A 17,963-nucleotide genomic window follows, 5' to 3' on the forward strand; every position below is an offset into this window, starting at 1 on the left:
AACACTGGCGCGCAACCCTGGAAAACCGTTTGTGTGCCATCAATTCGCCGGTCAATGGCAACTCATTTGCAGGAAACGGCGCGGAAACCACTGAACATTCTGGCGAGATCGTTTGGGAACTTGTCTTTTGGAGGGACTGAAGAACGTTGGAATATAGACGATAGCCAAGATCCACCAGAAGTGAAAAGAAAAAGAAAATTAAAGACGGAAAATCATAGACTGGGACGGGAAATGAAGAGCGCCAGAGTACAAGACGGCTGTGATAAGGGTGGCGGTGGTGGTGGTGGGATGGGCGCTGAAAGCCAGACTGCAGGGGCGTTTAGGTTCTTCTGGAATCACACCAGGTTCTTGACTCCACCTGATTGGAGGATATGCTGAATGAAGCTGAATGTAATGACGGAGTCGAAAATAGAAACGAAGGTGATGTCGCATGCGTTGTCTTCAGCTAGAATGGTAAGGAAATGAGAGGAGCTGTTGGTGATCCAGCGCCGAGCTGCAAAGGCAATGAGAGTGATTGAGGCTTAGGAAGTAACCTGAGGCAGAGAGGCAGTAGGTACGTGGGTAGACCTTTTCTGACCTCTTTGCAACAAAAAAGTTGAACAGAGTATGGAGGATGTACCTAGGTACGTTCTGTTGCGTAAAGTAGTTTATAAGAGAGTTGTCGGGGAAAGGTGGTGGTGCAAGCCACTGCCTTATTGGTCCCTACAGGGCTGGAGAAAGGAAGATGATGTACTCCGGAAAGTACTTTAGGTGCCGCAGGGTAGTATGATTAAGGTGAAAATAAGTAGTTCCAAGGATTTTATTGAAGCCTCGTGTCTCCTGTCATGCCGGATTTTGAGCCCTCTTGTCGTGTCTTTCTGTCTCCGCTCTGACACCCGGTGGTATTCTCAAACAAATAGGAGATGATGATGGCAATACTTGTAATGTAGTACCGATGGTCGTACCAGAAAAAGACGTTGAGAGAAGGACAGGAATTCATTCAAGATGCAAAATCAGAAGGGATGTCTAATCGATAGGACGGATTGAGGACAACAACAATAATGATACCTTACAACAATGGTATTTGGTACCCACCTTCAACTGTGGTACTTGTATGGTGGTCTACTCCGTAGGTGGACACTACTCCGGACAAGAATACTTTTAGCCTAGGTTTGGACATTCCCCTTTTTCTTAAGGGAAAATAAAAAGGAAGAAAAAATAAAAGAAAAAATGTCAGATGGCTTGTAATTTATACACCTCCTGTAAATACCAAAATCAAGTGAGGACTTGAGCAGAGGGAGTTGAGGTACCTAAAGAAAGAGCAGGAAAAGAGAAAAGAGAAAATTTGCAGACTCATTGCGATGAGCAATATAGGTAAATCTGAAACTTACAATTGGAGAGGTGAATTCATGCATATCTAGAGGGTAACATCATCAGAAGAATGACCTTAAGGACAAGTTGACTGAAATTTAAACTTGAAAGTTTTCGATCTTGATTTCATGGCATTCCAACAATTTTAAACTTTGGGGCTTCTAGGTCCTTGGGCAATGATACAACACTCGTGTGGAGATCTACCAAAAAGTAACCCAGGTATAGAGGCAGACAGGCAGAATAGGACTGAATATCCTGATCAACGTCAGCAATCTCCTCAGGACTATCAACTTCTGGGTAGAAAGTGGGGGAGTCCGCTGAAATCTTTGTCCGTTTACGAGTAACAATCGACACTGCCTCTCTCATTCGATAGTAATAATCCTGCTGGTTGGAAGATCATCTCGGCTATCTACCCTCGTACCCTGTCAAACTGGTTAGAGCTCACTCATTCAACTGAATGCTTTTGCACGCTTGGTCAATGTCAACCGATTTATAGGCAGCAAGGACTGACTGGCGTGCCTAAGGAACAACAGCATGATACTAATTGTCATCGATGTTGTGAACAGGGCATTGGTTCCAAGACACTGTACCCTGACAGCTGCCTAGAAGCTCCGTCAGCCTATTACAAGCCTGTCTTGTCAAAATGTCAAAATATGGGAAGAATCTGTCGATGAAGCGTGCTCCAAGACTACCTCAACTACTAGAGCCCGGTAGTAGCCGCAATAATATATAGAACATAGCTATGGAGAACTCTGGAAGATTGATAACTTCATAGGGTTACGGAGATAATGGAGTCTAATAAAACTTTGATCTGTAAGCCTTGTAAGGTCGCCTACGTTCTCATCTACTTGTGTAGATGTAAGGGAATGGATCAATCAATGGTTCCTCATGAAGTTAAGTCGAATCATCACCTCATCGATCTGGCAGTGAGCCAGGAACCAGCAAATAGTCCGGTTTCAAGAGCGGTGAACATAACACTAAGCTAATTTGGGTCAGACAACGGGCGTCTGGTTAGTTTTAATTGAGGCAGTGCTGGACTTGGTATGGTTTTTGGTCAATGATACTCGTGGTTTGATAATGATATAATATTTTTTTGTATTTGATGTATTTGAAACCCCATTAAAGTTACGATACGGATGCGTCTAGCATATTCATCTGTAAGCTGCTCACCATTAAGCCATAATGCCACGCTGCCATACCGTTTATCAACTTCGACTTATGGTCCAGACTCCAATATACGAATGTCTGCCTGAGTCTGCAGGCAAATGCAGGGATACTATTAGCGATAAACTGAGTCTTCGAGGAGACCATCATTTCCCTAAGGAGTCGATTGAAACAACTCATCAAATGTTTGTCGCCAAGTTAAAGTGCTCCGAGAACGTACTAAGGTACTACTGCAGTATACCCACCATACCTATGTGTCCAAGCGAAGCAAATGAATCTGAATGGCGAGAGGATGCTTGACCCGCTGCCGTTCAAGGCTTAGTAGGCTCCACTAGCTCTTAGATACATGCACTGCCACAGTGCTGGACCGCTGGTTGTCTGTCAATGTTTGTTGCATAAATTGGAATGTCTAAGGGAATCCAAGGATCTCCGTGAGCATGGCAAAACAAGTTTGCAAGCGTGCCTTTGTAGCTGGAGGACAAATTATAAAGCATAATAGAAGAAACCTGTCTTTATAGACCACCATCCAGATTCAAGTGAAAGGGACGTGAATCATTCATCCTGTAACTGTTGCATAGGGCAGCGTCATACAGTAATTTGTCCATCAACTACAGGCAAAGCATGACAGTGACTCCACTAAATGGCGAAGATTACGTCTTTTTAGAGGCCTCATCCCTTATTGTCTTGTCTCGGAGGGGTATGTATGAGGAATAGCTTGAGCTACAACTATCAGCCGATGATTGGCAGAGAGGGAAAGAGGGAAAAAAAATGTTGTTAATCTGCAACTTCCAGTGTCATCATCCCAGATCAACCCATAGTCAGTTGCTGCTAACCTACCAAGATACCTAATTAAGGACTTACCTAATTAGGTGTCTTGCCCCGGCAGTATGAAATTCATTATATTTTCAGTTTTGAGCTGGTTTTTAATACACTTTCATTTCGCCACGAAGTATGATTTCTAGGTATGCAGGTCACTAATTATTGAACACACACCTGCATCCACTCTGGTGGTGGCAACCCAGGAGCCTGGATCGGTCGCTGTAGCCATTCCCAGTTCCCAGCAGTTCGGCGACCATAGTGGCCTTTCTTTGCCATCGCCCTTGGTACGGGAGTGCTCTCCTACCTTAGTTCCCAGAGTCTTGATTGTCTTGAACTGAACTTGGCTCAAGCAGTAATGTCACTGATCAGCTTCTATTGGACACTCTTCCATAGCGTTTAAAAACGGGACTGGTACCACAGATCAAATCGGATAGCGAAATATTTCATCCCCACCTCGTACACTAGCGTGCCTGGATTGTAGAATTCGAGAAACCTGCAAATCAGTGGGCCAATAGTGCTGAAGCAGGTCGCATGCAACCGAAATCTAATTGTCTCTACGTTTACTGGTTATCTGGAACCATGGAACTCGAAGTCAGGAACGTCCGCTCTCACGCTTCTTGATTTTTCGCACAATCCAGAGCCTATCGATCAATCGAACCGACGACTACTAATGTACCTCAGTAGGCCCAATCGTCTCGTTGAAGCCTAAGTACTAATCCTGTCAGCCTTCAGCCATGAAAGGCTGCGCACAAGAATGCGCAGGATTAGAAGGCTAAGCAGGAGGCCCCCAGGCCATTTTTGCCACGTGATACCATAATACAACTAAAAGCTTAAACAGGTTATGGCCATGACATCCAATGGGTGATCTTTTCCCGATAGCACGTTGTACTGAAGTAATTCAAACCTGAAGTAGGGTTAAGGTGTTGACTTTTGAGTATATCCATCCTTCTAGAATATTCTCCAGCCTTAAACAATGGAATGGCTCTTCGTCACAGGCACCGTCGACCGATTTCCTGACCCTGACCTTTATCGGTTTCGTGACTTTTGCCAGCCTACGCGTCAATCTCAAAGACTCAGCAAAGAATGGATCGTCCAAAATCAACCTACTGGTGAAATCGAGCCCTGCCTAGATACCCCACCCTTTGTGACATCTTGCAGTGACCAAGCTTGATTTTACTCTCTTGGCTAAAAGACCGTCAACCAATGATCTCGAGTATTTTCTCTTGCTACCAATACATGACGGGATAGTTCTAATACTATGCCTACATAACCTCTACTACCCTCTCATACCATCAAATCAGTATAACACCAGCCTAGTAAGCACCATGTTATCATTAGTCCAATAGGCTTGAAATTGAGGATGTTCTCATACTAACTGATCATTTTCTTATATACTTCAGCCATACCAGTGACTCCATAGCTGGTTCAGTTGCACAGACCACTAAGGTATAAGAGCTTGGCAGATAGGGAACCAATCGATGTTGTGCAGTGCACTTGACTTACGGTAATTAAAGGTAATCAAAGTGGATTACTCCATGAAGTCTAGCCATTAACTTCCCGCCCATGCGCTGGGTTGCTGCTGCACATGCTCCTTCAACAAGCATGCCTACCTGCTGGCTAGACATAGGAATTACGTCTCCTCCAAGCGAAGTAAACTACAACGACGAATCCTGGGCCATCCAGCTCGTTGATGGCCTGGTTTAGGGCTGGTAAGCAGCGAGCCACTCAAGACTATCCCTGTAAAGTGTACCAGCTGTTTCAGTGAAGTGGCAGATGAGCAACCCGTCCGGGCCGTAACTTAGCAGTGATGTCTCGTCTTAGTGTAGGCACCATCGATGGTATTCATTTCCCAACGTTAACTATGGGATTGCACCAAATGATACAAGTCGGGATTTTCCTGCCTGGGCTAGTGTGGTAGCGGCAGGCAGGTGGAATCTACCAGAGTGAATCAAATTGGAAGTTATCAGGCCAACATTCGCAATTGCGGCACAGTCATCTGCAGGGGATGAGGGGTAAGGTAGGTAGTGTATCTCGCCAACGTCACTTTTTTGTAACTGTCCTAAGAGATACTCCAAAGTTCGACGAAAGCGCTAAGCAAGAGACTCGTTCTCTATATCTCGACAATATCACGACTGCCTAGATTACCTGATTGAAGCTAAGCATCTCGAACTAACGAGTAATTCGAGGCGAGAGGTCCCGAGTGTGAGGACTTGGCCGCCTTAGTTACAAAACACCCAAGGCAATAATAAGCCAGCAAGCACGTGGGATTATCAGCCCTAGCCCTTTTACCACCTTATTCTTCAGGCACCAACGGCACGGAGAGGGCCGCCACGTGCTTTCCACGAGAAACCAATCAAAGTCGCCGGGGCTTTTCTTGGCTCGACTCAGATCGGCTTCCGAGGCTCCTTACAGTATTCACCTCCTCCAACTCTGTACCTACATACAGGGAGATCTTATACAATACTCTTAATTTCGTCCTTCGTTGATCTGCTATAATCTTGTAACAGCATGGCTATGAACAAAATCCCAGGGCACGATATCTACATCGGAGGGTCAGTCCAGCTTGCCCCTCCCGCCATAATAGAATTTTGTCGTGCCGCCTGAGCTTTCCATGATGCGGGGCCGAGAACGAAAATATGCACCAGGCTCGAAAGCAAAGTGCTGAATAAGATGAAAACCTGCTAACTAATAGGATAACTTGCAGTATTCTAGCAGTCAAGAACAAGGCGGCGTTGAGTAGAGCGAACATTACACACATAGTCTCGGTGCTACGATTAAATCAACCTGATGAGACTTTTACCAACTTCCAGCATCATTGCATTCATGCGGACGATGTTGGAGATGAGAATCTCTTGGAACATTTCCCATCTACCGTCAAGTTCATCCAGTCGGGATTGGATGCTGGAGGCAGTGTGCTCGTACATTGGTCAGTAAATATTGCGACTACTAAGTTATGCCATTTTTATGTTTGAAGTCTTACTAACAACAACCAGTGCAATGGGGAAATCCCGCTCCGCCACCATCTGTATTGCCTATCTGCTTCATCAGCAGCGCAGTGCATTGACCCCTCAATCTGCGCTTGCTTTACTGAGGAAGGCCCGACCACTCTGCGAGCCAAACGATGGCTTCATGGAACAGCTAGCTCTCTACCACGAAATGGGATGTCCGGACGATGTCACTGGGCATCCGCTTTACAATCGTTGGTTGTATCACCGCGAAGTCGAAGACAGTGTAGCCTGTGGGCGAGCACCTGAGATGCAGTCGGTCTTGTTTGAGGATGAACAGCCGCAGAGACCTCAAGAGAGCAGCGACCGCACGACTGAGATCAAGTGTCGTAAATGCCGGTTGGTTTTCTTTCTTACTTGTCTTAAATTTAGACCACTATCTGATAGACTTTTCAGGCGTACACTGGCCACCACGCCATTCATCATACCACATGGTCCACGACAGAATAACAAGGCGACCGAATGTGCTCACATCTTTCTCCATCCGCTAACATGGATGCGACCATCTCTTTTTCCTAATACCACTGCAGATTCCGAAGCGTCAGAATACGGTTCCCGTCCCGTGGATGCGCCATTATCTGGCCGCTTGACGTGTCCGAATACAGCTTGCGGAGCTAATATTGGAAAATTTGCCTGGCAGGGTATGCAGTGCAACTGCGGTGAATGGGTTGTCCCAGCCATCGGTCTCGCGAAAGCCAGAGTCGACATATCTGATCGCTTTAACATGGCGCGTGGGCCGGGTGGTCTGCCGCCAGCTGCTTTTGGGATCCGCCTGCCACCTGGCATGAGACCTCCTCCAGATGATTCAGGGGCGGGCCGCGGCAATCTTTGATGTGGTCCTCAGAATCTAATCCACCAGCGTCTCTACGCAAAAGGTTAGCAAGGGATGAAACCCTCCCAAGGACATTTGGACGCGTCGCCACGTGCCCATCAACTTTAGTCCAAGGCTCGGCGTCCTTATGTGTCTGGGTTACGTTCAGCTTACGTTAGCAAACCGAGTCATACTGGCGTTAAAAGCAGTCCCCGGTCGCCACTCTTGAAATTCAGAAATGTCCTACTATGGACACCATCGATTCCCAAGTAATTGGCGGGACATTGATGAGCTGAGTAAGATAAGGCGATTGTCAAATGGAACCATCCATGAGACCGTCGAGATTGACTGAATCGAAGAGAATCGGCCATCGGCGAGACCAGGGAGTCGATTGGGTTGTACAATGGTGTATTTGGCCCACGATAACAGGATATTCATTCCTATGAGGGTGGGTAGCAGAAGTTGTCAGACAAATATGCAACGTCAACCAAATGAAGACCCCAACGAGCTCTTATCCACGACTTGATTTCATCATTCGGGAACCCCTTGCATTAGGATGCATTAGGAATAGCGGTCAACAAGCAAGACAAGGAACACATGGTAATCTCGTCGCAATTCGCAAGCAAGGTATCGTGCAAGAAGAATCTTCAGTTGGGATCCACGAAATTACGTTTTGTATCGTCAGGTGTCGTGAAGGACCCTTATGCCGATCGTTCTGTGGGATTGTTGAAATGAAGCGGCCTGTGCTGAAAGTCGGACCGTATGCTGAACCTTATGATGCCTTGACCTTGGAACAACAAGGCTGATGATTCGCCTTTTATCGGAATGCCTGTCGATGAGTCTGATTGCTCTAATATAAGTTGGCACTTTTGGGACCAAATCGCTATAACAGCGTCCTCGCTAGAGAGAGCTAGTATAGAACGTTGGTCAACCTTGGTCAATAATGTAAGATCCTCTACATTTGTTGCGCAGTTCGAGTCTTGAGCTTGTTTCCGCGAACTCTGTGTGATGGAGCCATTTCCAGTCCTACCGAAAGGATATACTTTACCAGGACCAAGAACCTAGCTTGCCTTATGTCATCGAACCAAGTGCCCAGCGGCTAGTGGCCTGTGCCGCCTGTCAGCATTCATCTAAGGATTCAGGGCTTAAACCCACATCCCCACGAGGCTGTTGGAGGGGCCTAAGGCAGCCCCATCTGAAATGGACAGAGCGACCAATGACTGTTGTGCACAAGTCCGGGATCTGCGGCAAGAGAAGATCAAGGATGAATGACATTCTACTTTACTACTACCTTCAGGGAGATACCGTACATACCTCTCTAGAGGAGTACAGAGAAATAATCAACCTCAAGCCAACAGTCAGCCTTATCAGCTGAAGGCTTCTCGTATGCTGTCAGTACTGATGCTGCATACCCAGCAATGATCATACTTCAAGGTCTTAGTGACACACTACACGACGGAGTAATAGGTAGCTTCATAGGAATGTCTCCGTAATTCCGTTGCTGGTTCTCTAGTGGTTAGACTCCTGGTAAGCACAAGTTAACCCCTGGCCGTGGTAGGCTAGCAGGGCCTAGGCTAATGTGGGCTGCCAAACTAGTGCCGGGACGGGGGGCTGTGCAAACTGCTCTTACGCAACTGAACGCACCAAGACCCATGGACCTTATTGTTTGCAATTTTTCTGTCTTCCATTTCCGCGGGTTCCGCGTTTCAGGGGCTGTGGGGCTGCGTATTGTATCTATGTATTTTTCATTTGCTACCTTGAGTAATTGCTTTGTGTGTTGTTTTGGGAGTCAACTGGTAGACCACACCATAAGCACTCAGCGATCCTTAGTGTCATCCTTGATTGATCTCATTATTCTTGGCCCTGGGGAGAGATATTTACATACAGCCGCCGCACCTCCGACCACTAGGGAGGAAAGTATGATGGAGTCATGGACCAAACAGCATCAACTATAAAAGTCGTAATGCAGGTTGGCCATCGCAGTATGTCACACGTCTGGGCAGCATTAGGGAAGGCCATGCTTGTCAGCCAGTCATCTCTGCCAAGGAGATGCACAGCCTACCTGCTTTACGGAGCAGGAAGTAGTCCACTTCGCAAGCTGTATGTACTTCACTCATTTCAGGAACCAGGCGGTCAAACCAGTTCCAACGGCGAGGCTATTTGAGCTGCATGTCTCTTTCTCCTTTGTTTAATGGAAAGTGGCGGATGATTTATCTCAGGATGACGTCACGCGGTAGATTTCTGAGATTGTAGATCGATATTTGCAGGGCTGATCATTTACCCTTACAGTTGCATCGGGGGATTGACGATCTCCTGATGCTGGGCAGGCGCGGCAGGCTCCATGTTACGACGTGTTCAGACAACCGGCATACCTAGTCCCTCCTCGTCCGAGGTGCCGGGCCCTGGTAATCTTCGCCGATGTTGACATCCTTGTATTTGATCAGGCGATAGGCCGATTGCTACTCGGTGAAGGAGCTACTCTTCTTCTGACTGGCGTACAACGAGACTCCGCAGAGAGTGGATAGCGCAGTATTTGGCGCAGCAGATCAAAAATTTGCATCCATATATGATCAGATTGCAAGGTAAGGTTCAAGATAATCTCTGCAACGAACTGCTGCCGACCTGACCGGAACAGGAGATGTGGCATAATCCGCCATTCACGCCTTGCTTATGCCATGCTGAGACCAGAAAGATCAGCAGATACTCTGTCATAGCAGCCGAACGTACCACGCCGTTCGCTTTCTGCAACGGCTTGATCACATCGTGATTCCATATCCAGGCTAGTGCTTACCACAGTATGCAAAGCCATCTTTCTGGAAATTTTGTGAGACGTTCTAGCTGCCGGTTGCCGGCGGGCTGTCCGGATCATGTCGTGACTCGGTTATTCCAATGAATCTGTCTTCTCGGTATTTGAGAAGGCAGGCAGCTGATATGACCGCGGATAGGTTCAACAGTAGGATGGTGGGATGCTTTTTCGAGTTGCTGCCTTCATTTCAAAATCAATCGCTCGAGCTCAGAATCTGTCAGCGCATTCAGTCTTGTGGCTACCCGCGGACCAGGTTTCATTTGGTGCCAGCCTTGCCAGGCATGAAGGATCCGCATCCTAGTCCGTACTCCACACACGTCTCCCGAAGAGGTTCAACGTTCAACGAATGGATAGGTAGCTTCTATGCATCAGAATAAAACGACGGACATGGCTGTCACGCATCAAGGATCGCCAGATGGGACAGACGGGAAGAGAGATGGCTCTTGCAAGCGCTGACGATTCCGCTTGGCCATTTCAATATTACGTTGTCTGTCGACGCGCATCTGGTAGAAATTTCTGTCCAACGTTAGTTCAGATCAAGGATGACGTGGTTAGCTACGTATCCGGTTTAGGAATAGACATACTTATGCAAAGCGAAAATACGAGGCGAGTCATCCGTAGCAGACGACGAAGCGGACTTTGTGAGAGACTCGATCTGTCCACGTCAGCGAATCGTTTTAATTATCTCAGTTCCAGAGGCAAGTGAGAGGGATTTATCCACCTTCTCATCTCTTTCCTTCTCAAGTGACTTGGCGCCGCTGTCGCCGTCCTTGTCCGATTTCTTGGATTTCTTGTCTGAATCCTTCAACTCGTCATCGGTCTTCTTCTCCTTCTCTTTTTCCTTCTTCCGTCGCTGCTTCTCTTCATACTCCTTTTTCACTATCTCAATTTCCCGCGCCAATGCTTCCTGCTTTGCCTTGGCTGCCGCATGCTCCGAGTCTACGATGGGAGAGCAGAAATGCCTATCTTGTAGATGGACAGGGCAGACATAGAAAAAGTCCTACGTAGTCAGCGGAATCCAACAAGAGTGCGTAAAAGATGATTGCATGTCAATAGCAAGGCGGAAACTACCTTGTTGTCTGGTGTAATCAGAACACTAGTGGAGGGCTTGTAGCAAACGAAGCATGCTTTGGCGGCAGTATCGGCCACCCGACGTAAATGCCAGAGATTGGGGAGTGACATTGAGGCTTGGATAAGAGCTTGAGTCTATAAGATGTTTAAATTATAGGTATAGAGTTAGGATTCGAATGTTTGACTACACAAACGAAGGAGATTCTTCGCAGAGGGAGACACGTTTATATGAGTGATTGTTGATCGCTGGTGCGGAGCACCGGATGTCATGTGACTAACTACTATGTCCGTTTGGCGATGTTGTTCACTTGCTGCAGAAGTTCCAAAGACTCGACAATCGTGTCAGCCGTTGGTATGTTTCCATCACTGGAAATACAAACACTATAAGTTTCGACGAAAGCTCTGCTCCAAATGAAAATCTCTACTCGGTCACACTATCCTTGATGTTGCGAAGAGTGCTGGGCTCTCTAGAACCAGTCACCATGGCGGCAGCATTCTGTGCTCGTCTGCGCGCATCGGTCCAGAGCATAAATTCACCATAAGTTCGGGGCATGACCTGTATGTCTTTCTCGACCAAGAAGGTATAGTTGAATTGGCCCGTAGATTTCCTGCTGCCGTGCTCCACGTCCCTCACCTTAGAGTCGACGCGGACCTGCACTTTGGTGTACGTGGTGCCGTCTCTCTCCACGGGTTCTGTGTGAGCGACCGTAGCCCGTAGGTACAAAACGCTTCCCACAGGCACAGGGTTCTCGAAGGTGCTGGGATCCAGGGAGATGAAGTTGGGACGGGCGTGGGAAAAAGAGGCGGCGCAGCAGAATGCCAGTTCAAACGTCTGTTTGAGGAGAAAGCCACCGAAGATCATAAAGTTGTGTCGGTTGCGGTCCTGCGGTTGCATAATCATGGCGGATTTCAGTACCGTGTCGCTCATGAAAACCATATTGTCAGGTCTTTGAGCAGGTGATTCGGGACCTGTTGCCGAATCAGTATCAACGTCATGACAGATAAAGGAACTATGGTTACTCACTCAGATAGGACATCTCCTTCGTCCACATGCTATGTATCAGATTACTTTCTTCAGCGTCAGGCGCCTTCTCCAGGAGACTCCTCGTTCTCAGAGCCTTCTTGGCTTGATAATTCTCCTCGCCCTTGTGGAAGAGAAGACGCTCCTCCGCATTTTCCACAAGCAAAGGTGCAATAGGAACGGGCCTAATGGGAAAGTCAGTACTGCCCCCCGAGATCTTAACACTCAACACTCACTTCTTGGTGGCGGGATCAAGCGACACCATGGTAAAGGCGCAGGTAATCAGGACATCCTCTGGTTTCACCGGTTCTCCTTCTGCAGGGACCTTGGTGACTTGAAGGGACACCTCCATGCTTGATCTCCCCGTGGCATACGTGACCTGACCGCTCAGCTCAAGGTCACAAATCTCCATTAGCGGATGCTCAATAGTAATCCGATCCACTGCCGCAGTCACAGTAGCTACCGAATCACCGGCGTGTTTGTACGCGATGATGCCCGCCAAGGCATCCAGGTCCATCAGAAGTGATCCCAGTCTATGAGAGGGGCCATTAATGAGTTATGCCCCACATAAATAGGACACATGATCATACCTGATATGTCCCGAAGCATTCAGGTAAGAATCAAGCAACCATTTGTCTTGACTTAGGGGGAGGATCTAAATGATTACCCTCGGTCATTCTATTCGCATCCATGCAAAACAAACAACATACAAAATGGGACTTACAGCACTGTAATAACTGTCGGACATTTTCTTTGGTGTCAAGTCTGGCTTTCCCTGCGCACGAGGTGTCTGGTTCGACTGTGCATCCTCGCGACTCTTCGTCAGCGCCTCGATCCACGGTGTCTTGACGCGCATGGGCATCCATGTCGGCTTGGAAGAAACGTTTGTCACTGCGCTGGGATGAAAATCCCTGCACCAGATTAATGAATTTGTTGATGGATGCTCAGCTTTTACGCGAAGAACGCTTGTGCTGGCTGTGTGCGGTGATAGGCATTTTGCCCGAGTAACTGATCTTCGCGCACTGAGTCCGAACATGATGGAAATGTGCAGATGTCAGAAGTATCTGATCCCCGTGATCAGTAGAATATAGCAGTATATGTATAGATTGATGAACCGATCTAGACCAACACTCCTGTTTGACTCCTTGGTTTTAGGAGCAGGGATCAGTGTACGGAGTAGTGTCGGCTCGATTAATCGGCTGGGTTCCCGAGGCCGTTTCCGCCCGGATGAAGTCGGGGCCAACAACGATATATCCCTCATTCATTACTTTATAGAATCTGCATAGGGTTCAAGATTATGGAGATCTAAAGATGTTCTCACATAATAGACTCCAAATCACTCCGTGCTCATCGGGATGTATGTTGGTTTGTTGAGAAAATGTTGTTGATGGTTGATTGTTGACTACAGGTCTGTTGACATCATCGAGATCTACTTGCCTGAAGCATTCGGCATCAATCGCGGTTATTTACGAGCAGAATAATCTATGCGCGGCTCCAAATGGCCACTACTAATAGAGAGGTACTATCAAACCATATGCTTGCGGTTCCTACCACTGTTACCTGCCTTCGGACTGCTCCACACAGGCCAAATGAAGTCGATCATCTCTCTCGTCCGAGAATGCGTCAAAATGAAGTCATTGATGAGGTGAATTTGGGGAGCCCCGTGCCGAACCAGACGACTTGATACGACTGATATATCGGCGAACCAGCTCTTATAGTTGTATGAGCACTCTATATTCTATTACTGTGCCATTGATGTGCTAGATCAATCTGCCAACACGATGAGTGACCCTAACAATCCCAACATTGACCAGAGATCAACGCCCCAATGGGCTCTCTATCAACGGGAAAACTTTTTGAAGGCAAGAGAGGGCAAGACTGTGCCTTTCAACACCGGTATGTATACTCTGACACAGAGTACAGCATCGGAGGCACGAACTAAGTTTCGAGCGTAAAGATCCCAGAAAACTCGAAGAGCTAGCCCGCGAAAAGCTCAGCCAAGGTGGCTGGTATGCCCCCAAGGCTAGATCTGGATGGATGAGCCGGATACTAGCGCACTCCACAGGTACTATGCCTCCTCGAACGCAGGCATGTCCAATACCCACCTAGCCAACCGACAAGCCTTCTACCGCCACCGCATTGTCCCCCGCCAGCTCGTCGACACCAATCTCCGCGACACAACAACTGAGATCTTCGGCCACAAGGTCTCGGCACCCATCGGGTTCGCCCCGATTGGCATCAACAAGATCTACCATCCTGCTGCTGAGGTCGCCGTCGCCAAGGTCGCACACGAGCTCAATCTCCCGTACTGCCTCTCCACAGCCGGCAGCACACCAATCGAGAAGGTCGGCGAGGCGAACGGATCAGGCCCGCGTTTTTACCAGCTGTACATGCCCCACGATGACGAGCTGACGCTGTCGCTGCTCAACCGGGCCTGGAGGTCCGGATTCGACGTACTGATTCTCACGACGGACACATGGCAGCTCGGCTGGCGTCATGACGATGTCGCCAACTCGAATTATGCGTTTTACCGCGGCATTGGCGCTGATCTGGGGCTAACGGACCCAGTATTCCAGAAGCGCTGTCAAGAGGCCGGCATAGACATTGAAAAAGAGGTCGTCGCCGCTTCGACCAAGTGGATCGACTCTGTCTGGCATGGCCGCGCCTGGTCCTGGGAGACAATCCCCTGGCTGATCGAGAAGTGGAAGTCCATCTCCGGTGGTCGGCCGTTCGTCATCAAGGGGATCCAGTCCGTCGCGGATGCGAGAAAGTGCGTCGAGTACGGTGTGGACGGGATCGTAGTGAGCAACCATGCTGGCCGCCAGGTTGACGGCGCGATTGCCAGTCTTGATGCGCTGGAGAATATTGTCGACGCTGTGGGTGACCAGATCTACATCATGTATGACTCTGGAGTCCGGGGTGCGAGTGACGTTGTCAAAGCGCTGGCGTTGGGCGCGAAGTTCGTCTTTGTCGGTCGTCTTTGGATCTGGGGGCTCAGTATCATGGGCGAGGAGGGCGTACGTCATGTTATGAAGTCACTCCTGGCGGATTTTGATATCTTGATGGGAGTTGGGGGGTTTAATAGGGTCAAAGACTTTGATCGGTCTATACTAGGTATGTCGAGCTTAGTGAAAATTAGTGCAAAAAGGCACGGCCGCTGATCATTTATTAGAGTCTTATCCCAGGTCATATGCCTACATACCAGACAGGGTTCTCTGATATGTTCTGTCAGTACGTGCGTTCAAGGCTTTGGATACCATTATTGGATAATGCAAGTACATAGAGCTCATTCGCTGTTCAAACGCTGGGAGACTCTGGCAATGTCATCTGATACATTACAGATCATACTCTAGGACCAACTCATGCCATCAGTAAAACCTCTGGATTAAAAAGACAGTATGTGTTATAGCTTTGTCGAAGGTACCTCCTCGAAAAAGCGTTCAATTCAAGAGAATGTGCAGTCGTGCTTACGCTGGGTAAGTGATAGAAGACCCATCAAGGCGTAACCGGTAATACAGCAGTGTATAGAAGGATGAAAGGTATATAAGTTGGTATCGAAAGAAGCAGATTTGGTGTGGTGTGAGCTTGGCTACAGCAACACCATGCAAAGAAGTACCGAAACGGCGGGCCAGTGGACAAATCGGGATACAATACTCGACGCACGCCCAGTATGGACTGCTGCGGAGCCGGTCAAAGTCGACCCAGCTCCGCCTGTCGTAGACTCGTTTGCGGCTGTAGCGACCGAAGTGGTCGGTGAGGTAATAGGGACAGAACGATTTGCGAAGCCAATCCGATGATTGTCATAGTCGAATACAGAATAGACGTTCTTCAAGAACACATCGCCCAAGAGCCACACGTCGTCCCCGTACAAGGCTTGGCCCACAATAGTGGACACGCATGCCGAACCGTAGCGTGGACCGACGTAATCCTTAGGGGAGATGTTGTAGCTAAGGCCAGAGAAGCTCACTTGCACTACTGCCGTCGAGTTGCACGGCAGGGTGAAATTCTGCCCCTGTGAGGTCGTGATAGCACCCGGAATGAGGTTGTGCAACACTGTGGCGTCTTTCGGGGGAAGCATGGCGTACGATGTGCCAGTGTCGATGACAGCGGTCTTGTTGGCGAAACGACAAGGTGTACCATTCACACTGGCATCGTCCAAGGGTATCCTCCAGTTATTGCTGTCTCCAGTTGTGTTCGTGTAGACGATATCGCCCGTGAATCTGGTCGTATCCAGCTCGCCAAAATTCGCCGCTCCATCTCTGGCACCATCCGAGTTGCGGGAGAAGGTGAATCCGATGATATTGGATTTGAGAAGGCGTTGCGCCGCGACGGTTTCCATGAACGACGGAGTGTTGAAATTGCTATTAGCCGATCGTCCCAAGCCAAGAATACCATCCACAGGATACGATTCGAAATCGGCGGAAGCATTTTTGGCCAAGCCAAACGTCATATTTACATCCAAACCAGCAAGCGAGAGACTGTCTTTCCCAAGAACACCGCTGACCAATCCTGTCCCATACCCGACAGCCCAGTTCAGCGGTAATAACTTGAGAGTCTTTGAGGCAGCTTCACCGAATGTTTCATGTCGCTGACAGGCCTCAGTCGTGCAGTCTGAGCCAAAGACCCAAGTATTTGGTCCCCCCGTATCCAGGACCATCCACATCTGCTGGTCTTGAGAGCCGATCCTGACCGTAGCAAAGTATGAGTAATCGAGGCCCTCCTGGTTAAGAGCGGCAGTGTTGGGTGTTGTAGGGTCTTCTGCCATGACAACTTTGTAATTGTTATCACGGCGGACAGGAAACTTTTTGAGGTCCAGCGTTAAAGATACACCGTTTGAAGAGGACCCGGGATCGTTCTCGGAGTCGTCTGGCACTAATTTCCAGGGCACGAAACGGCGGGCGACATCATTGCTGGCAGACCCGTCGGTCGAGACCTCGAGGTTGAATGAATAAGGCACAAAGGCCGTAACCGTTGAGGCAAGAGAAATGGTCGAAAGAAGACATTGTAAGAGATGCATGATCCTAGAGGGGATCTATGTTCGTCTCAATATTGACAGAACCATGAGAAGGGTCGATTGCAATGGAGACTTTGGAGTACCAGAACCTCGATATATTAGGATTAAATGACGGTAGTGAGAGTGAGTTGAATAGAACCGAATCTGCAATGCTTGTCTATGGGGTATTACTGTAATTAAAGAGTGAAATCCAGACAAAGCGCGACGAAAGAACAGACGCTGAGGGTGCAGTCTATAGAAAGGGTATAAAAAATAGCAAAATGAAAGAAGTCTTAACAGATCAAAAGATCTGCACCCTGCTGAGCAATATAATGAGAGCTCATTGCAAAGGTGAGAGATGAGAGATGCAGATAAAGATGAGAGATGAAGTGTATGTGGGCAGCAGGTGGGCAGGTGCTTGATGGATAGGGGATGTTCTCCACTGGCAGATCAAGTCTTAAAGACCCCAAAGAACTAGAACAAACCTTAGGCAGCTCACTAACTCTTTAGTGGTGGACTCACTAACTATTTTCAGGTAGCTCCACCCCTAAACCAGTTACTCACATTGACTAGCTCGGGCACTGTGCAGGCAGAGAGGACAATTTCTCCATCGTACTAACACTTATTAGTTTTAATGATTTGAATGAGGCAGGAATCTGACTTACAAGCGGCCCATGACTCCGTTTTAGTTACGTTCTTTGATAGCCACTTTATGGGTCATAGCCTATAGGCCTGCTGGCCGCCCACGATCTGCAAATTGATGCTTCTCTCAGGATTTATAGTAAGCGGGGATATCTGAAGATTGCATCACCCCTGAGCGAAGGTATTGCTGATTACTGTTCAATAGCAGCCGTGGTTCAGATTCCAAAGTCGAGATACATCCCTCAAACCACGAGTCAAAATCTTTCTCAACCGAGGTTGTC

The 17,963-nt window shown here is 48.2% G+C and overlaps 4 protein-coding genes across 4 annotated transcripts; 2 read left to right on the plus strand and 2 right to left on the minus strand.

The window, feature by feature from the left end:
- Positions 1-5,841: 5,841 nt before the first annotated feature.
- On the plus strand, positions 5,842-7,170 carry dspC (dual specificity phosphatase YVH1; the record flags this gene model as incomplete). The annotated part of the gene is made up of 4 exons (XM_043292544.1): positions 5,842-5,885; positions 6,038-6,259; positions 6,327-6,677; positions 6,735-7,170. The coding sequence occupies 4 exons, from the start codon at positions 5,842-5,844 to the stop codon at positions 7,168-7,170; spliced, it is 1,053 nt and encodes a 350-aa protein (XP_043148479.1).
- A 3,186-nt stretch (positions 7,171-10,356) lies between these two features.
- On the minus strand, positions 10,357-12,909 carry Aud_007656 (putative acyl-CoA thioester hydrolase; the record flags this gene model as incomplete). Its single annotated transcript, XM_043292545.1, has 9 exons — positions 10,357-10,471; positions 10,540-10,610; positions 10,677-10,955; positions 11,027-11,161; positions 11,460-11,995; positions 12,051-12,232; positions 12,284-12,580; positions 12,638-12,702; positions 12,772-12,909. The coding sequence occupies 9 exons, from the start codon at positions 12,907-12,909 to the stop codon at positions 10,357-10,359; spliced, it is 1,818 nt and encodes a 605-aa protein (XP_043148480.1).
- Positions 12,910-13,828: 919 nt separating this feature from the next.
- Positions 13,829-15,266, plus strand: Aud_007657 (L-lactate dehydrogenase; the record flags this gene model as incomplete). Its single annotated transcript, XM_043292546.1, has 4 exons — positions 13,829-13,943; positions 14,005-14,056; positions 14,113-15,161; positions 15,220-15,266. The coding sequence occupies 4 exons, from the start codon at positions 13,829-13,831 to the stop codon at positions 15,264-15,266; spliced, it is 1,263 nt and encodes a 420-aa protein (XP_043148481.1).
- A 370-nt stretch (positions 15,267-15,636) lies between these two features.
- Positions 15,637-17,064, minus strand: Aud_007658 (pepsin-like aspartic protease; the record flags this gene model as incomplete). Its single annotated transcript, XM_043292547.1, has 1 exon — positions 15,637-17,064. One exon carries the CDS (start codon positions 17,062-17,064, stop codon positions 15,637-15,639), a length of 1,428 nt encoding a protein of 475 aa, XP_043148482.1.
- Positions 17,065-17,963: the final 899 nt, after the last annotated feature.

Source organism: Aspergillus udagawae, assembly GCF_001078395.1.
Source record: "Aspergillus udagawae IFM 46973 DNA, scaffold_5, whole genome shotgun sequence".
In the NCBI taxonomy this organism is placed as follows: Eukaryota; Fungi; Ascomycota; class Eurotiomycetes; order Eurotiales; family Aspergillaceae; genus Aspergillus; species Aspergillus udagawae.